Source organism: Phascolarctos cinereus, unplaced genomic scaffold, assembly GCF_003287225.1.
Source record: "Phascolarctos cinereus isolate Bilbo 61053 unplaced genomic scaffold, phaCin_HiC Scaffold_726;HRSCAF=1367, whole genome shotgun sequence".
Classification (NCBI taxonomy): Eukaryota; Metazoa; Chordata; class Mammalia; order Diprotodontia; family Phascolarctidae; genus Phascolarctos; species Phascolarctos cinereus.
The window spans coordinates 185,777,476-185,793,973 of record NW_027556098.1 but is presented as its reverse complement, the minus strand read 5'-3'; the positions used below and the strand labels follow the sequence as shown (position 1 = coordinate 185,793,973).

General features: G+C 37.6%; 1 protein-coding gene across 1 annotated transcript in view; it reads left to right on the top strand.

Moving 5' to 3' along the window:
• The window catches only part of CCDC150 (coiled-coil domain containing 150), a 120,808-nt gene that overhangs the window by 89,540 nt on the left and 14,770 nt on the right, over positions 1-16,498 (top strand). The window contains exons 20-23 of the mRNA XM_020993626.2: positions 5,689-5,815; positions 14,051-14,245; positions 15,577-15,645; positions 15,740-15,901. Coding sequence (XP_020849285.1) covers positions 5,689-5,815; positions 14,051-14,245; positions 15,577-15,645; positions 15,740-15,901 — 553 coding nt within the window. The remainder of the gene's footprint in view (positions 1-5,688; positions 5,816-14,050; positions 14,246-15,576; positions 15,646-15,739; positions 15,902-16,498) is intronic.

Genomic DNA, 16,498 nt, shown 5'->3' with positions numbered 1-16,498 from the left:
AGATTTTTTTTCTGGAATTCCCTTGCTGTCTCCATAATCCAGTGAATGTTGGCAGTTTGGTCTATAGTTCCTCTGCACTTCTGGTAATTCTTGGTTCACATATTGCTGAAGCCTAGTTTGCAGAATCTTAAGCATAACCTTGCTGGTGTGTGAAATGAGTGCAATTGTTTGGTAATTTGAACATTCCTTGGTGTTGCCCTTCATTAAGACTGGGACATAAACTGTTCTTTTGCAATCTAGTGGACAGTGCCAAGTTTTTGCAAAAGATTTTGCAAAAAACGAATGCAGCCAATATTAGAAGGAGAGCAGGAAATTGAGGGGAATTTTTTTTTAGTGAGACAGCTGGGGTTAAATGACTTGCCCAGGGTCACACGGCTAATAAGTGACAAGTGTCTGAGGCCAGATTTGAACTCAGGTCCTGCTGACTCCAAGGCCAGTACTCTATCCACTACACCACCTAGCTGCCTCTGGGAAATTTCTTTTTACAAGTTTCTCTAATTAAGGGCTCATTTCTGAAACATATAAAGAACTGAATCAAGTTTATAAGGATATATTTCATTCACCAATTAATGAGTGGTCAAAGGTAATTTTCAGAAGAAATCAAAGCTATCAATAGTCACATGAAAAAATGCTCTAAATCACTATCAGTTAAAGAAATGTTAATTAAAGTAACTCTGAGGTTCCACCTCACACCTATCAGATTGGCTAATATGACAGAAAATTTAAATGACAGGTGTTGCAGAGACACCAGTGCACTGTTGGTGGAATTGTGAACTGATCCAACCGTTCTGGAGAACAATTTGGAACCATGCCCAAAGGGCTATTAAGCTGCACATAATCTTTGACCCAGCATTACCACTACTAGGTCTGTATCTCAAAGAGATCAAAGAGAAAGGAAAAAGACCTATTTGTACAAAAAAATATTTATAGCAGTTCTTTTTGTGGCGGCAAAGAATTGGAAATTTAAGGGATGCATATCAATTGGGGAAATGGATGAACAAGTTGTGGTATATGGTTGTGATGGAATACTATTGTGCTATAAGAAATGAAGATCAGGATGCTCTCAGAGAAATCTGGAAAGACTTATATGAACTAATGCAAAGTGAAGTGAGCAGAATCAGTACACAATATCGTTGTATATAGTAACAGCAATATTGTAAAGATGATCAACTCTGAATGACTTAACTATTCTTTGAAATATAATGATCCAAGACAATTCCAAAGGACTTGAAATTAAAAATGTTATTCAATTCCAGAGAAGGAACTGATGAAGTCTGAATGAAGATTGAAGCATATTTTTTACTTTATTTTTCTTGGAGCTTTTTGGCTAATAAGGAATATGTTTTGCATGACTGCACATGTATAATCTATAGTAAAATGCTTGCCTTCTTGAGGAGGGGGTAGGAATGAGAGGGAGGGAGAGAATTTGGGATTCAAATATTTTAAAAATAATGTTAAAAATAACTTTTACATGTAGTTGAGAAAAAAATTAAAAAATTAAATTTAAAAAAGCTATTTGGGGCACATAAGGAAGGTCAGAGATGAGGAAGGACCATGTTGCTGATAGCTGGGACAGTAACAAACAACTGAGAAGAAATGGAACCATTGGGCTCTTTTTTTTCTCGTCTTTTTGGACAAGGAGAACAATCTGTTGTCTGGCAGATTATAACAAAAAAATGGTTAACAAGAAATAGATATATATAAGATGAGTGAGATGGCAAGAGAACATCTAAATGCCCTCAATGACTTCAAGCCAACAGGCCCACACACCTTTGAGCACTAAGAGAACTGACAGCTATGATTGCTAAGTCACTGTGCATAATCTTTGAGCAATTTTAGAGTATGAGAAGTGCCACAGGACTGGAGAACAAAATTTAACTTCATTTTCAAAAATTGAAAAGGGAAGATAATATAAACTATAAACTGGTGAGCTTGACTGTAATTCTTTCTAAATTTCTTCAATATTTTTAAAGGAATGAATGAGTGGTTTTGTTTGTTTGTTTGAGTGAACAGTTGGCCATTAGGAAGGCAGTGATCATTAAAAAGCAGCATGGCTTCATTAAGAACAGGACATGGCAAACTAACATCATTTTTCTTCCCAGCTTTGCCCCTGGTTTTATGAACTTTAACACCATGACTCAGAGCCTGGGGTCTCCTCATGGTGGAACATCCATCAGCCCCTCAACCCCTGTGACCTCCTCTCCCTTGAACATCTCTCCATCATGCTGATCGCCTTTCATTGGTGAGGTCCTCCCACAGTTTCTATTTGGAGAAGAGACCCAAGCTGGACAGTCTTCATTTCCCGTCTGCTTTGCTTCTGACCTCCACATTGTGCCCTTGTGGAGATACCTCATCTCTTTAGCTCCCCCATGCCTCAGCTATTCATCTACCCCATTAAGGTCTGAGTTTCTGTTTTTCTTTTGCTTGTATTTAATCTCTAGTGCTTAGCACAATGCCTGGCATATAGTAAGTGCTTAATAAATGCTTCTTGCCTTTCCTTTTTTAATGGGATTATTAGATTAGTAAATCAAAAGAATACTTTAGGCATAGCAGTATACCTAAATTTCAGCATATCATTTGACAGAGTCTCTCATGCTACCTTGTGGTCAATATAACTAAAAAATAATGTAGTTAGATGGATTCAGAACTGGTTAAATTACTTTCCCCAGAAAATTCATTAATAGATTAATATTCATTTGAGGAAAGGCCTCTCTAATAGAGTGACCCAGTGATCTATGCTTAACCTTGTACTATTCACCATTTTTCATCCATGATATAAATTAAAATATAAATGACATGTTTGTCAAATTTTCAGATAATACAAAGTTTTTAGATGACAGAAACAACCCTCAAATATCTGGATTAGAATAATGGGTTGAGTCTATAAGATTAAATTTAATAAGTATAAATGCAAAATCCCATCCCATTCATAAAATCAACTTCACAAGTACAAGACTGGAGAAACATGTCTAGACAATAGTTCATCTGGAAAAAAATCTGAAAATGTTTAATGGACTTTAAGCTCAATGTAATAAACTGCAATAGAGCAACAAGAAAACAGGGAATAGAATTTTAACATTCATTAAAAGCTATAGTTCTAACAGTTCTCAAGGAGAAAAATATACAAGTTATCATCAACCATTTGAATAAAATGTTCCAAATCACTAATAATAAGAGAAATACAAATTAAAAACAACTCTGAGATTCCCTCTTAACAATTGTTGGGGGGACTGAGGAAGGACAAGCAAACTAATGAACTATTGATAAAGCTAATCTACTATCCAGTCAATTCATTTCTATTCTGGAAAACAATTTTGAACTATACCTAAAAAAGTGTTAAACCATAACTTTAGTCTGGTGATACCAGTATTAGACATATACCCTAAAGAGATCAAAGGAAAAAGAAAAGGACCTATATGTACAAAAATATTTATAGCAGCATTTTTTTTTTGTGGTCAAGAACTTAAAATGGGTATATCATCTGTTGGGGAATGGTTGAACAAATTGTGGCATGTGAATTTAATAACATATTATTGTGCCATAAGATATGTATGGCTATGTTTGTGTTTAATTTTTCTGGTTTGTGATTTTTAAATTTTTTAGAAAGAAGTATTGTTCATAGAATGTTGGAGTTTTGTGTACATTTCTGGATGCCATTCTTTAGGAATTACACCCTGAAGTGCATCCAGAAGAAGGTGATCAAGACTAAGCCACATTCAGAACAGTAGAAGGCACAGTAGTTGGAATAGACAAGATAAGACTTAGGGGAAATGTGGTGACTGTCTTCTAGTATTTGGAAAGTGGTGGAGATGGGGAAAAAGAATTAGGCTTCTGCTTGACCCCAGAAGGCAAAAGTAGAAGTAATGATTGGAAGTTGCCACAAAGGGGACTTATGCATGATATAAGAAAAAACTTTGTAACAGAACAAAAAGTGAAATGAAAGTCTTTGGAAGTAGTTATCTCCCCTTCACTTGTGGTCTTCAAAGCAAAGACTGGATGGCCACTTGTTAGGAACATGGTAGAGGGGATTCTTCTTCAGACATCAGTTGGACTAGGTGGCCTTTGAATTTTATTCCAGCCCTAAGAATGTTTGGCTTAAGCTATAATGTAGAATTTCAGGAATCAGCCTGAAAAGGAAAGGGAACTATTTTAGGGAGTCATCTACTTAAGTTTGCCCTCATGAGGAAAGAAGTGAGATGCATATTAAGAGAGATAAAAAAGGGAGATAAAAAGATTAGAGGAGAAAGGAAAGGAAAAAGGAAAAAGCAAAGAGAAACAAGATTTGGGAGGTCAGATACTTAATCATAGCCATAGGGATGAGAGGAAAGACCACTGAAAGGCAAAATGAATCAACGAAGAGCATTTGATGGGAATATTTATAGGAAAAAGGTGAAATCCCAATCTTCTTTACCTAGTAGGTATCCCTCAGGGATCAGTTCTTAGCCTCTATTTTCCCTCTATACTACTTCACTTGATGATCTCATTAGCTTCCCTGGATTTAATAACCATCTCTATGCTGATGATTCTCAGATCTACCAATCCCACCCTCAGTCTCTCTGCTGACCTCCAATCTTGCATTTCCAACTGCCTTTTAGTTGGATATCCAGTAGACATATGAAACTCAATATGTCTCAAACAGGATTCATTATTTTCCTCCTTAAATCTTCCCCCTGCCCATCTTCCCTAGAGGACAACACCATCCAGTCCCTGAGACTCAGAACCTTGGTGTCATCCTTGACTCTTCACTGTCTTTGACTCCCCCCCTACACACACAATCCAATCTGTTAGCAAGGACTTTTGATTTCACCTTTACAACATCTCTCAAATATACCCCTTCTTCCCTCCGACACTGCTGCTACTCTAGAACAGGCCCTCCTCACTTCACCCCTTAATTTATACAGGAAGTTGCTAATTGGTCTGCCTGCTTCAAGTCTCTCCCCACTCTGTTCTTCATTCTTTCCTTCCTGCATTCATCCTCTAAAATGATTCTCCTAAAGTGAAGGTCTGGTCATGTCACACACACCCCACTCAATAAGTTCAAGTAGCTCAAAATATGGCCTCCAGGATCAAATAAAGTCTTCCAGGCCTGTTTCCTTTAACAGATTCGTTTTAGAAGTGTTGTCATTTGGGGCAGTTAGGTGGCACAGTGGATAGAGTACCGGCCCTGAAGTCAGGAAGACCTGAGTTCAAATCCAGCCTCAGACCAAACACTGGACACTTACTAGCTGTGTGACCCTGGGCAAGTCACTTAACCCCAATTGCCTAAAAAAAAAAAGTGTTGTCATTTGGAAGTGGGATTAGACATGTTCTTCTTGGGCCCAAAGGGCAGAACTGGAATAGGTAGAAGTGTCAAAGAATCAGAGTCTGATGTAAGGACAAAATTCCTGACAATTAAAAGTCATGAAATAGAATGGGCTGCCTTAGAAAGTACTGGGTTCCTCATCACTGTTGACTTTCAAGTGGAGGCTACAAGGCTACTTGGGGGAGATTTCTTGGTAGGATGGGGTAAATGACCTCTAATTTCTAAGATGTTTTGATCCTGTATTTGTTTTAGGGTTGGAATGCTATTCCCATAATCTTTCTGAAAGTAGGTATTGTTCACTTTTATATGAAGTTTCCTTTAATAAAGTTAACTAAGATTAATTTCTAAAGATGATTCATAATCCTTCCTCCCCTCAAAATAAATAGGGAACAGGTGGCTGAGGAATCCAAAATGCAAGCTGAGATGACTGCTGAACGCATAGATTCTTTGAGAAAGCAGTTTCAGTCTGAGAGAGAGACTGTCAGGAAAGCTGCACAACGGGAAACAAATGAGGTAAGATGTGAGATTATGAAAAACTATTGTCTCTCTGTCTGTCTGTCTCTTTCCCTTCCTCCCTCCCCATGAATCTCTCAAAAAGAGACTGGCTGAAGAGTTTTGAGACTAGTGGTTTCTTCAGGTTCCCATCTTTTCAGGCAGACCAGATGTGGTTAAGCAAACTCACTGTTCTTCGTAAGATGGCAGTAGGCACTACACTAAAGAAAACAAGTGATATGCCTAATGCCCCTAATGAAGAACTACCAGTGTGCAAACATTTTCCCTGTTCCATTGGATATGTGATAAGGAGACTCCTTATTTATATATATGAAATTACCTTTCTAATCCATTTAATTAAACTGGCATTTTTCAAGCACTCACTTCATGTACAACAACAATTTTCCCCTTCCCACTCCAACTAGTTGATGGTTTTAGGTTCAGAGTAATCATTACATTTTACTTTTCTGGCCATCAGTCAAGCCGCTTTTAGGGCTGCTGAGGGCAAGGCCCTTTAGAAATATTTAGTTGTCTTTCTGTTTGAAAGTTAACATAGTAAATTCTGATTAAATACTTACTGATTAATTGAACACATCAAAGGGAATCTTTGAAAAGCAAAATCACCAGAGATTCAGTCTAAGGAACTTGCTTAGAAAAGTAATAAGGTGATGGAAAGGTTCAAAGTAAGGTAAATGCTTCTATTTGCCATTGTGCTAAATGCATTAATCTAAAACTATTATAGTATTCCTCAATTATATCCACAACAACTAAAAATAGATTGGCCTAACAAGCCACAAAGAAAGACGAAATAAGAAAAAAATGCCAGTTGTCTGAATTATGACATGCAACTAGATGGGCAACCCTTTGAGTTAGTCCAACTTTATATTTGTGTGTGTGTGTGTGTGTGTGTGTGTGTGTGTGTGTGTGTGTGAGGAATTGCATATGAGCTGGGCCAAGAATTAAATAGGAGGAAGCATATGGGTTGTATTGTATTTGGAAAATTGCATAGAGATTCTGGCAATGCTATATGGTTGCAAATCATGGACCATCACACTTTCATAAGAATGAACATTTTGAGAGACCCAAAGGACAATGGAAAGATTCATGGTGGGCATAACTAGACATGATATATAAATGCTAATATTAACTTCAGATATTATCCTGCCACTTAGTATACTGCTTTTTCAATGATGAAATCTTGGGCAAGAAACTGAAGAATGCAGGAGCACAAGTTGTATTTTCCTCATTGTTGGATAGAATACAGAAAAGAAAAAATAATTTGGGAAGCGAACAGCTGGCTAAGAAGGCAGTCTCTCAGAAAAGGATTTGGACTTATGGACTATGGCTTAAAATATAGAAATAACAGATTCCTAGCTAGAGATAGCATATACCTAACAAGGGCTGGTAGGATTATATTTTCTAGGTGCCTTGCAAATCCAATAAAAAAGTCTTCAAACTAAAATGGATATGGAAAAGGGCAAAATTGTTTACATATATCCCCCAAACTAGGTACTGTAAAGTAGCTACATGAAGGAGAAGAAAAGAAGTTGAAATACCAAAAGTTCGTAGGAGACAAAATCCAAAAAAATAGAAAAGCCAATGGCTTCAAATATCTGTATAGAGATACCCAAAATAAATTTGACCTCATATCTCACTGAAACTTGGTGTGATGAAACCCATGATTGGACTGTGCTCTGGATAGAAAAGAAACAGGATAGGTAAAAGGGGAAGGAGTAACGGTATATATCAAGAAAGTATCCTCAAGTAAAGGAATCGAAGGACCAGAGGAGAAAGCTTAATGGAGAGTCTTTGGGTTAAGGTCAAGGAAAGGAAAAACAGAAATGATTTTGTCATTGGATTACCAATACTGAAAGGAGACATAGATTCACTTTGGGGTATGATATGGTACTAATGGGGGACTTCAAACATCTAGACATCTTCAAGAGCTGTCTCTCTCTCCTTGACAAAAGCAGAGCACATAACTTCTTGATCTGCTGTAATGATAATTTTAGCCTTCAAAAGGAAGAGGAACCAACAAGGGGAAATTCTATCCTGGATCTGACTCTAATCTGATTCTCATCCTAGAGTTTGTGATAGAGAAGTAGAGGAAATCCTGGCATAGTATGACATTCACACTAGATTTTGGTAAAGCAGATTTCAAAGAGATCGAAAATATAGGTAAGATAATAATGGACTAAAATGATTCAAAGGAAGTTAGCCCAAGAGGTAGACAACATGCTGAGAACAAAAATCCAAAAACAGTCCCTTCTACTGAGAAGTAAAAATGGGATTTGTCTGAAGAGACAGATCGTTTTAAAAGTAATGGATAAATGACTCTCAGAGCATAACATGGTCCTGTAAAAATAAGTGTCTAGTGGGGAAGCTTGGTGGCGCAGTGGATAGAGCACTGGCCCTGGATTCAGGAGGACCTGAGTTTAAATCCAAACTCAGACCCATAACACTTACTGGCTGTGGGACCCTGGGCAAGTCACTTAACCCCATTGCCTAGCCTAAACAAACAAACAAACAAACAAATAAATAAATAAATAAGTGTCTGGAGTGCTGCAGCTAAGAATGAGCTGAGTTTTAAGCTACAGTAAGAGGAAAAAAAAGTATCTAAGGAGAGATAGGAGTGGTGGAATCTATGGTAACAGACAAGAAAGAGAAAGTGGAGCCATTTGATTCTTATTTTCCTTCTGTTTTCTCTGCTGAGGAGGAGGATGGCTTCTGCAATAGAAATGATAGAAGAGAAATTACTAACAGAGAGTCAATGCCCAAGATAAGTCAGGAGATAGTAAGACAACATGTTGATGAATTCAAGTCATCTGCTCCAGACAGACTTCATTGTTGGGGGGCTAAAAGAAACTGGTTGATGATTGAGCCCTTATCAGAGATAGTTGGAAGATCCTGGAAACCAGAAGAGGTACCACAAAATTGGAGAAAAGAAAACTCTGATTTTCTAAAAAAAGAGAACAGTTTGCAAACTATTGGTCAGTGATCTTGTCTTTACTTCTTGGGAATATTCTAGAATGAATCATTAAAGAGATGATTAATAACTTAAAAGTGATGTAATGATCACACATTGGCATGGTCTCATTAAAAACAGATTTTTACAGATTAATCACATTTCCTTTGTTTTCCACTAACTTAGATGAAGAAAATGTTGTGCATGTAGTTAGATTTTAGTAAAGCTTTTGGTAAAATATCACATACTCTTCTTGAGAATATGGAGAAATATAGGCCACAATGATGCAATTAAATATAGTTAGAACTGACTGGAAGGCTAGACTCCAAGAGTGATTGTTAACCAACAAGTGTCATTATGGCAAGAGGTTTTCATTGGAGTACCCCAGGAATCTGTGCTTGGCTCTGTACTGCCTAAAATTTTTATTAATGATTTGACCAAAGACATAGGTGACATGCTTTGTGAATTGACAAATAATGCTAAGCTGAATTAGATAGCTAATGTACTGGTATATTCAAGATCCAAAAGATTTTGATAGACTGGAGAACTGCACTAACCTTAATAAGATAAAATTCAATAGGGATAAATGAAAAGTCTCACACTTGGGCCTAAAATATCAACTTCTTAGTAGAATATGAAGAAAGCATGGTAGGCCATTAGTTCTGAAAAAAAAATCTCAAGGATTTAGTGAACTACAACTCAATATGAGTTAGCAATGTAATGTGGAAGCCAAACAAAAGAACCCAAAGAAATGCTATATCTTGGTCTTCAAGGCATAGTTTCAATGAATATGGAGATAATAGTCTCACTGTATTCTGCCCCAGTCAGGCCTCATCTGAAGATCATGTAAAATTGTAGTTGCTACAATTTAAGATGGACATAAGCTAAAGAATGTTCAGAGGAGTGCAATCAGGCTGGTGAAAGACTGTGAGTCTATGTTATATGAGCATTAGCTGAGCATGTTTAACCTAGAAAAGAAAAGATTTGGTGAAAATTGGTGGTGGTGGGGGAGTGTAATAATAGCTGTCTTCAAGTATTTGAAGGTCTGTCATTTGGAGGAGTGTTTAAACTTGTTCTGTTGGGCTCCAGAAGGAAGGATCAATGGTAAAAAGTTGCAAAGAGGTCAATTTCATTTAAGTGTCAGAAAATCTTCCTATTACAAATGACCAAAAGTGGAATGGGCTGCCATTAAAACACAAATCATCAGCATTTCTGTATTACCAACAATATTCAGCAGTAAGTGACAGAGAAATTTCATTTCAAATAACTACAAACAGTATAAAATTCTTGGGAGTCTGCCTGCCAATAGACACACAGGAACTACATGAACATAATTACAAAACCCTCCACACAAATACAAACCTAAATCATTGGAGAAATATTCATTGCTCATGGGTAGGCTGAGTCAATATAATAAAAATGACAATACTGCCTAAACTAATTTACTTATTCAATGACACACCAACCAAACTACCAAAGGATTACTTTATAGAGCTATTAAAATAGTAACAAAATTCATCTAGAGGAATAAAGGGTCAAGAATATCAAAGGAATTAGTGAAAAAAGTGGGAAGGGAGGAGGCCTAGCAATACCAGATCTCAAGCTATACTACAAAGCCACAATCATCAAAATGGTTTGATACTACATACCCAGTGATGCTACTACTATTTCTATGCCCCAAAAATAGCAACCAAAAAAAGGGGAAAAGGACTTATTTGTACAAAAAATGTTTGTAGCAGCTCTTTTTGTGGTGACGAAGAATTGAAAACTGAAGGGATGCTCATCAATTGGAGAGTAGCTGAACAAATTATACGTGAAAAGTGAGGAAATGTTTTTATGCTGTAAGGAATTATGAAGGGGGATGGTTTCAGAAAAACTTGAGACTTGTATGAACTGATGCAAAATAAAGTGAACAGAACTAGGAGAACAATTCATATAATTATAATAATATTGCAAAGATAAATAACTTTGAAAGACTTAGGAATTCTTTTCAACACAATGACCTACTACAATTCCAAAGAACTCATGCTATCCACCTCCAGATACAGAACTAATGGACTTGTTGCGAATTGAAGCATATTTCCCTTTCTTCCTTTTTAGACATGACTAATGTGGGAATTTGTTTTGCTTGACTATACATTTTTGTGATGGGTTTTATTTTTCTTGCCTTCTCAATGGTCAGGAAAGAAGAGAGTTGGGAAGGAGAGAATTCAGAACTGAAAATAAAATAAAATTGAATTTGGAAAAAAAGAGAAATGCTAGGTTCCCTTTCCTGAGCACTTGTCAGGTTTGTTATAATGGGGATTCTATTTACATATAGGTTGGACCAGATGGCCTTTGAAATCCCTTCTCACTCTCAAATTCTGTGATTCTACTGTGTTGAGTTCCACTGAGCACAGTGATGGCTAGGGCACAATAAGTGGCATAAAAGTTATCCAAGTCATGGTTAAATAGAAGAGGAGGCAGGTTGGTAATATATTGAGGGAAGAAGATAGCAGTCCAAGGACCCACTGGTACCAATAAAATATTTTAAAATCTAGAAAAAGGACTTCAACACGTTAAAATTTTATATGGAAGATTTATGTCCAAACATGGTCAAGAATCACACAGGATGGAAAGGTGTGAATGTGTTATGATATAAGATTTTGGATGGGATGTCATTATCATTGAGATCACAGATTCATTGCAATAAAATCTGATAATGTTGTGTAGGCTGGAGAGGAATGGAGGAAGGCTGTAAGTAGGGAGACTATTGAAGTATTGAATTATCTAACCATGAGGTTAATTGGGACCTGGATTAGAGTGTTGAGATAATGAAGGGTCAATTTAGACATTTCAATAGAAGAATCATACGAACTGATGGCTAAAATGGATGTGTAGAACAAAAGAGGAGGAAGAGTCAAAGAAAACCAGTTTCAGGGTTTTGAACCTTAGGAGGCAAAAGGATGAAAAATGGAAATGGGTCTGATGGGTTTTTTTTCAGTTTAATGTATTTTTTACTAGATCAAAAGTATCACTATCTTTTTTAGCTTTGTATGCCTTCCCCTGAAGTTTTTGGGAAATCTCAAAATATGGCTCATATCTCAGTTTCCACAAAGGCAAATAGCTCTATTAGTTCTCAATTTAACAAATGCATTTAGCATCACAGGTATCAAATATCATTCTATCCCCTAGAAAATACAAAAACATATCAATATAATTCTTCTCTTTTTCCTATGATTCTTATTTTCTACTAATGTCTTAAAGTCCTATGCTCAGAATGTCACCCTATGGTTTGGATATCTCTAAGAAGGAAAATGAATTTTATGTTGCCAGTGAGGATGTACTCTTATTTTTCCGTGAGTTCCATTTTCCATAGGGGTGCCTACAGGGCCCCTCAGACTAATATCAGTACTTCTGGTTTGGATTACCCTCCAAACAGAAAAACATGGTGTTGCTGGATAGGTAACATTCCAGAATTCCAATGCATTCCATTTTCACCCCGACAGAGAAACCTATACAGACATCCAACTTTATTGTTCTACTGTGAAGTCTTAGACTCACCATGGAAGGGAACTGTACCTGGGACTGCTAGACAGATAATCCCTTTCCCATTAGACCTGCATAGTCTGAGTAAACAGTACTAGCAGACCAAAATCCAAATCCTTTGCTTTTCTGTAACCTAGCTTTACTTTCTTTCTACATAAGGGGCCATGTATGCTATTCTTAAGTTCTCCTTCTTTCAATAGAAGGCCAGATACCCAAACTTTTGAACTTGGAACCCCTTTCACAAGGCAGTCCACAAGACAAGTCCCCAGGAAATATTCCATCTCTCATAAAAAGGTTAGATTCTGGGAAGCTGCTACTGAGGAAATCTCCCTTCTCTTATTAGAAGGTCATTCTAGGCTCTTAATCTTGGGGATTCTCAGATGGGAACCCTCAGGATCTCTCACCACTTGGCCACAAAATTCACTTCTCCATAACTGCCTTGTGGTTGGGCAGTCACTCCGTTGCCATTTCAAGTCTTGGGTTAGGAATTTTGCATTGTCCAAGAGACTCTCTTCTAGGTCATGCAGATGAGTACTTATAGAAGCTGTGTTCTTTTGCCCAAAGGCTGCCTTCAGAGGTTCCACTCATGGTTCTAATGTGATCATAGTATCTTTCCAAAAAGAAAAGGCCAAAAGGGCCTATAAACTCTATTTTATTGGTCACTACAAGTAGGTGGCTTTTCCCAAAACAGTGGGCCCAACCAATTCATCTTTTGGATGACCCCAACAGTGAAACCTATTCTCCAGGAGAAATGAAGGGGCATATCCATACTGTCCTTGACATGCAATCAAAAATCCCTGTTTTCCACCCTCTAAGCTCATTAGGAACTCCTTTAATCAACCCCTTCTTACATTAGATAATCTTAAGTTTTGACATGATGGTGAGACAACCAAGTGGCAATGTCCTTTTGATGTTGATACAGAACTGAAACTTTGGTGTAAGGGTTTGGGAGTAATTGTCTCTATTGTACCAAGCAATATATGTACTTCTTTGTTGTCCTTTGTTCAACAAGGGGAAAAGGATCCTTTGATTTGGGAATTTGTATGAGTCAACAGAAATCATCAATAAAAGTAGTAGAGCTAGGAAAAATATTAACTAGTGACAAGGAGAAATTAAAACACTAGAAGACCTGAATCTTCCAAGGTTTCCATAATGCTCAGAATTCAAAGGTAAATGTTATACCAAGACTCTAAACCACAAGACATTGTCTTAAGACCCCTTTGTTTTTTAACATTATTCTCCAGGATTAAATATAAGCTGTTGGTGCTGAACCATGAGAATGCCTTTTCAAACCATAAACAATAACTGAATTGTTTTTAGAACTTCACCTCTGGAAGATTTTTGAGTTAGACCTTTGGCTGATTTCTGGGGGTCAGGGTAAATGCTTCAGTACTCCAGGGATCTATGATCATACTTCTACCAATATAGATTATACAACCTCTGCATCTTTTAGTAGGTGGTCTTCCAAAGTTGCTGTGGTTTAAAAACTCATCACTCAGTAGATAACCCAAGTGATGACCCTCTTGTAGTCACTGGGCTCATTCTTGGAGCCTTTCTAGCTTGGCATAAGACTTCTTAGATCTTGTGCTCTACTGATAGAGCCTTCAATCATCAGGAGAAATCTCCATACCACAATAAGGCATCCAACTCACCTGCTAAAAAAAAAAAAAAGAGAAAGAAAAGACTGTAAAATTAATGATATAAACTTATGTAACTGAAATGGAAGGTGAAAGTATTCTCATGGTTTTATTTGTGCCCTACAGCTGAGGAAAGCCCTTGATGATGCCAACTCCAGATCAGTGGAAGTGTCTCGGGCCAACAGAGAGCTGCGACAGAAAGTGACAGAACTAGAGAAAACATTAGCCAATCTCAAGGAAAAATTAAAGAGCCAGAAGGCCCAGATCAAGCACCATTTGTCTTCCAAGGCTCAAAATGTCCAGAATGCAGAGAGAATAAAGGTTGTATGAAGGCCCTCTGTCACAAGGAATTACCTTAAGACCCTCTGTTAACACTGTCTCCTAGACTGAAATATAAGCAATTGATGCCAGGAGAAGAAATTTTCAGAATATTTAATAGTATTGCCTTAGGCAGTACTAGCAACAGCTGGTAAATAAGAAGGTTGCCTTGAAACAGAGAGTCAATAAACATTTATTAAACACCTACTATGTGCCAGGCACTGTGCTAAGCACAAGGGATACAAAGAAAGGCATAAGGTAGTCCTCGTCCTCAAAAAGCTCACAATGTAATGGACGAGGCAAAATATAAAATGAAACTGAAAAGTGGGAGTGTGTAGGAGGGCGGTTACCTAGCAATGAAGCATGATAAAATCCTGCAGCAGGGGTGGGAAATGATTTGAAGAGGTGAGAGTTTCAGAGATGATTTCACTTAAAGAACAATGACTTTCTGGAGGCCATGAAGCCCAGGAAAGCTACCAGGTGAAAAAATGGTGGCATGTCAGGGAGAAGTTCTCAAATGTCCTCCCCTACCACCTGCTCCAACCAGAGGGAAGGAGGAGCCCTAGGGATGAGGTGCTGAAGAGGTATGAGTTTTAGAGTTGATTTCATCTTGCAGAATGATGAATTTCTGGAGACCATGAAGTCCAAGAAAGCAGCCAAGTGGGAAATGATGAAGAAAATTCCCTAATTGGCCTCCTTAAGTGGTGGAGGATCAGGGAGGAGCTCCCAAATGTCCCCCTTCCACCCTCTCCAACCTGAAGGAAAGAGGGCCCCAGGGGCAGGTGATGCTGAGGAAGTGTGAGTTTCAGAGTTGATTTCATCTTTCAGAATGCTGAGTTTCTGGAGATGATGAAGTCTAGTAAAGCACTTGGGTGAGAAATGATGAGAATTTCCTGGGTATCCTCTTTAAATGGTGGAGGATCTAGGACAAGCTCTCCAGTTTCCACCTCCACCTTTCCAATCAGAGGGAGGGATTCTAGATGCAGGGGGTACTGAGATAGTGTGTTTCAGAGTTAAATTCATTTATCTTACATAATGATGAGTTTCTGGAGACTCTAAAGTCCAGAAAAGTAACAGGGTGAGAAATGAACAGTCTACTTCTCCCTCACCCCCAACAAGTAAATATTGATGTGAAGAGATGTGGTTAAAATTAGATATGTACTGGCCACTGAACCACTCCTCACATTGATTGGGCTGAAGCTTGTTCTTTAGTGCCAGTAGACTAGATGTGAAGAAAAACCTACTCATGCTATATGGTTCTATGCATCCTACTGACAAATGGGGCAAGCAGATTTTCCATGATCTTACTTACACTATTCCTCATTTGTTTTCAGCAAATAGAAACAGAATTGAAGCAAATGGAGCTAATTAAGGATCAATATCAGAAAAAGGATTATGAACAGGTAGATACTTTGTACTAACTATATATTTATCCTGGAATACAAAGTCCCACATTTGCTCATGATCATTCAATCTTTTGTGTGTATGCCATTCCAGTCACTGAGCATCAAGGAATTTGTGGCTGAAGTGACCACTCTGCAGCGGGAAATGCAGATGTTAGCAAAGAGCCAACATGATTTCTCAGCACAAAATAAGCAACAACAATTACGACTAGAGGCAGAACGAAAAATGAGGCTAGAGTTGGAGAGTCGGTGCCAGGTAAAGAGCTTCTGTTTAGATCAGAGGCAGAGTCATCTATGATCACATGCTGAAGCCCAGCATAATAGCTGATGTACTTTCTGAATATAGTGGAAAAACCTTAGTCTACCCTTATATACAGAAATACAAAATTTGGGCCTCTCCCCCTAGTAATACCTGGGAGGAGACTATAGCATTTGACTACCAAAAAAACACTCCCGGTTTATTAGAACAAAGCCCACATTCTTAAAATATAGTTGACTAAATATGGCCTCAAAAGATATTTGAGATCTTGTTTTTCAGGGTCTTCCTACTTCTTAATATTTACGCTGTAGAAAGTATTGCTATTCTAGTAGTACCAATCAGCAAGCCCAGGGCTAGAATTGTTGAGTGCTAGGGACATAAAGTTAACCGATAAAATAACTCTTGCTCTCAAGGAACTTACATTGTATTGGGGGAATCAACCTGAACCTTTATAAATATGTCCAGAATAAATACATACAAAGTTAATACAAGGTAGTTGTGGAGGGAAGATCTTGAGAAGATCAAGAAAGGCTTTTTAATATATTATATATTTTACTAAATATTTCCCAATTACATGTAAAAAATTTTTTTAAC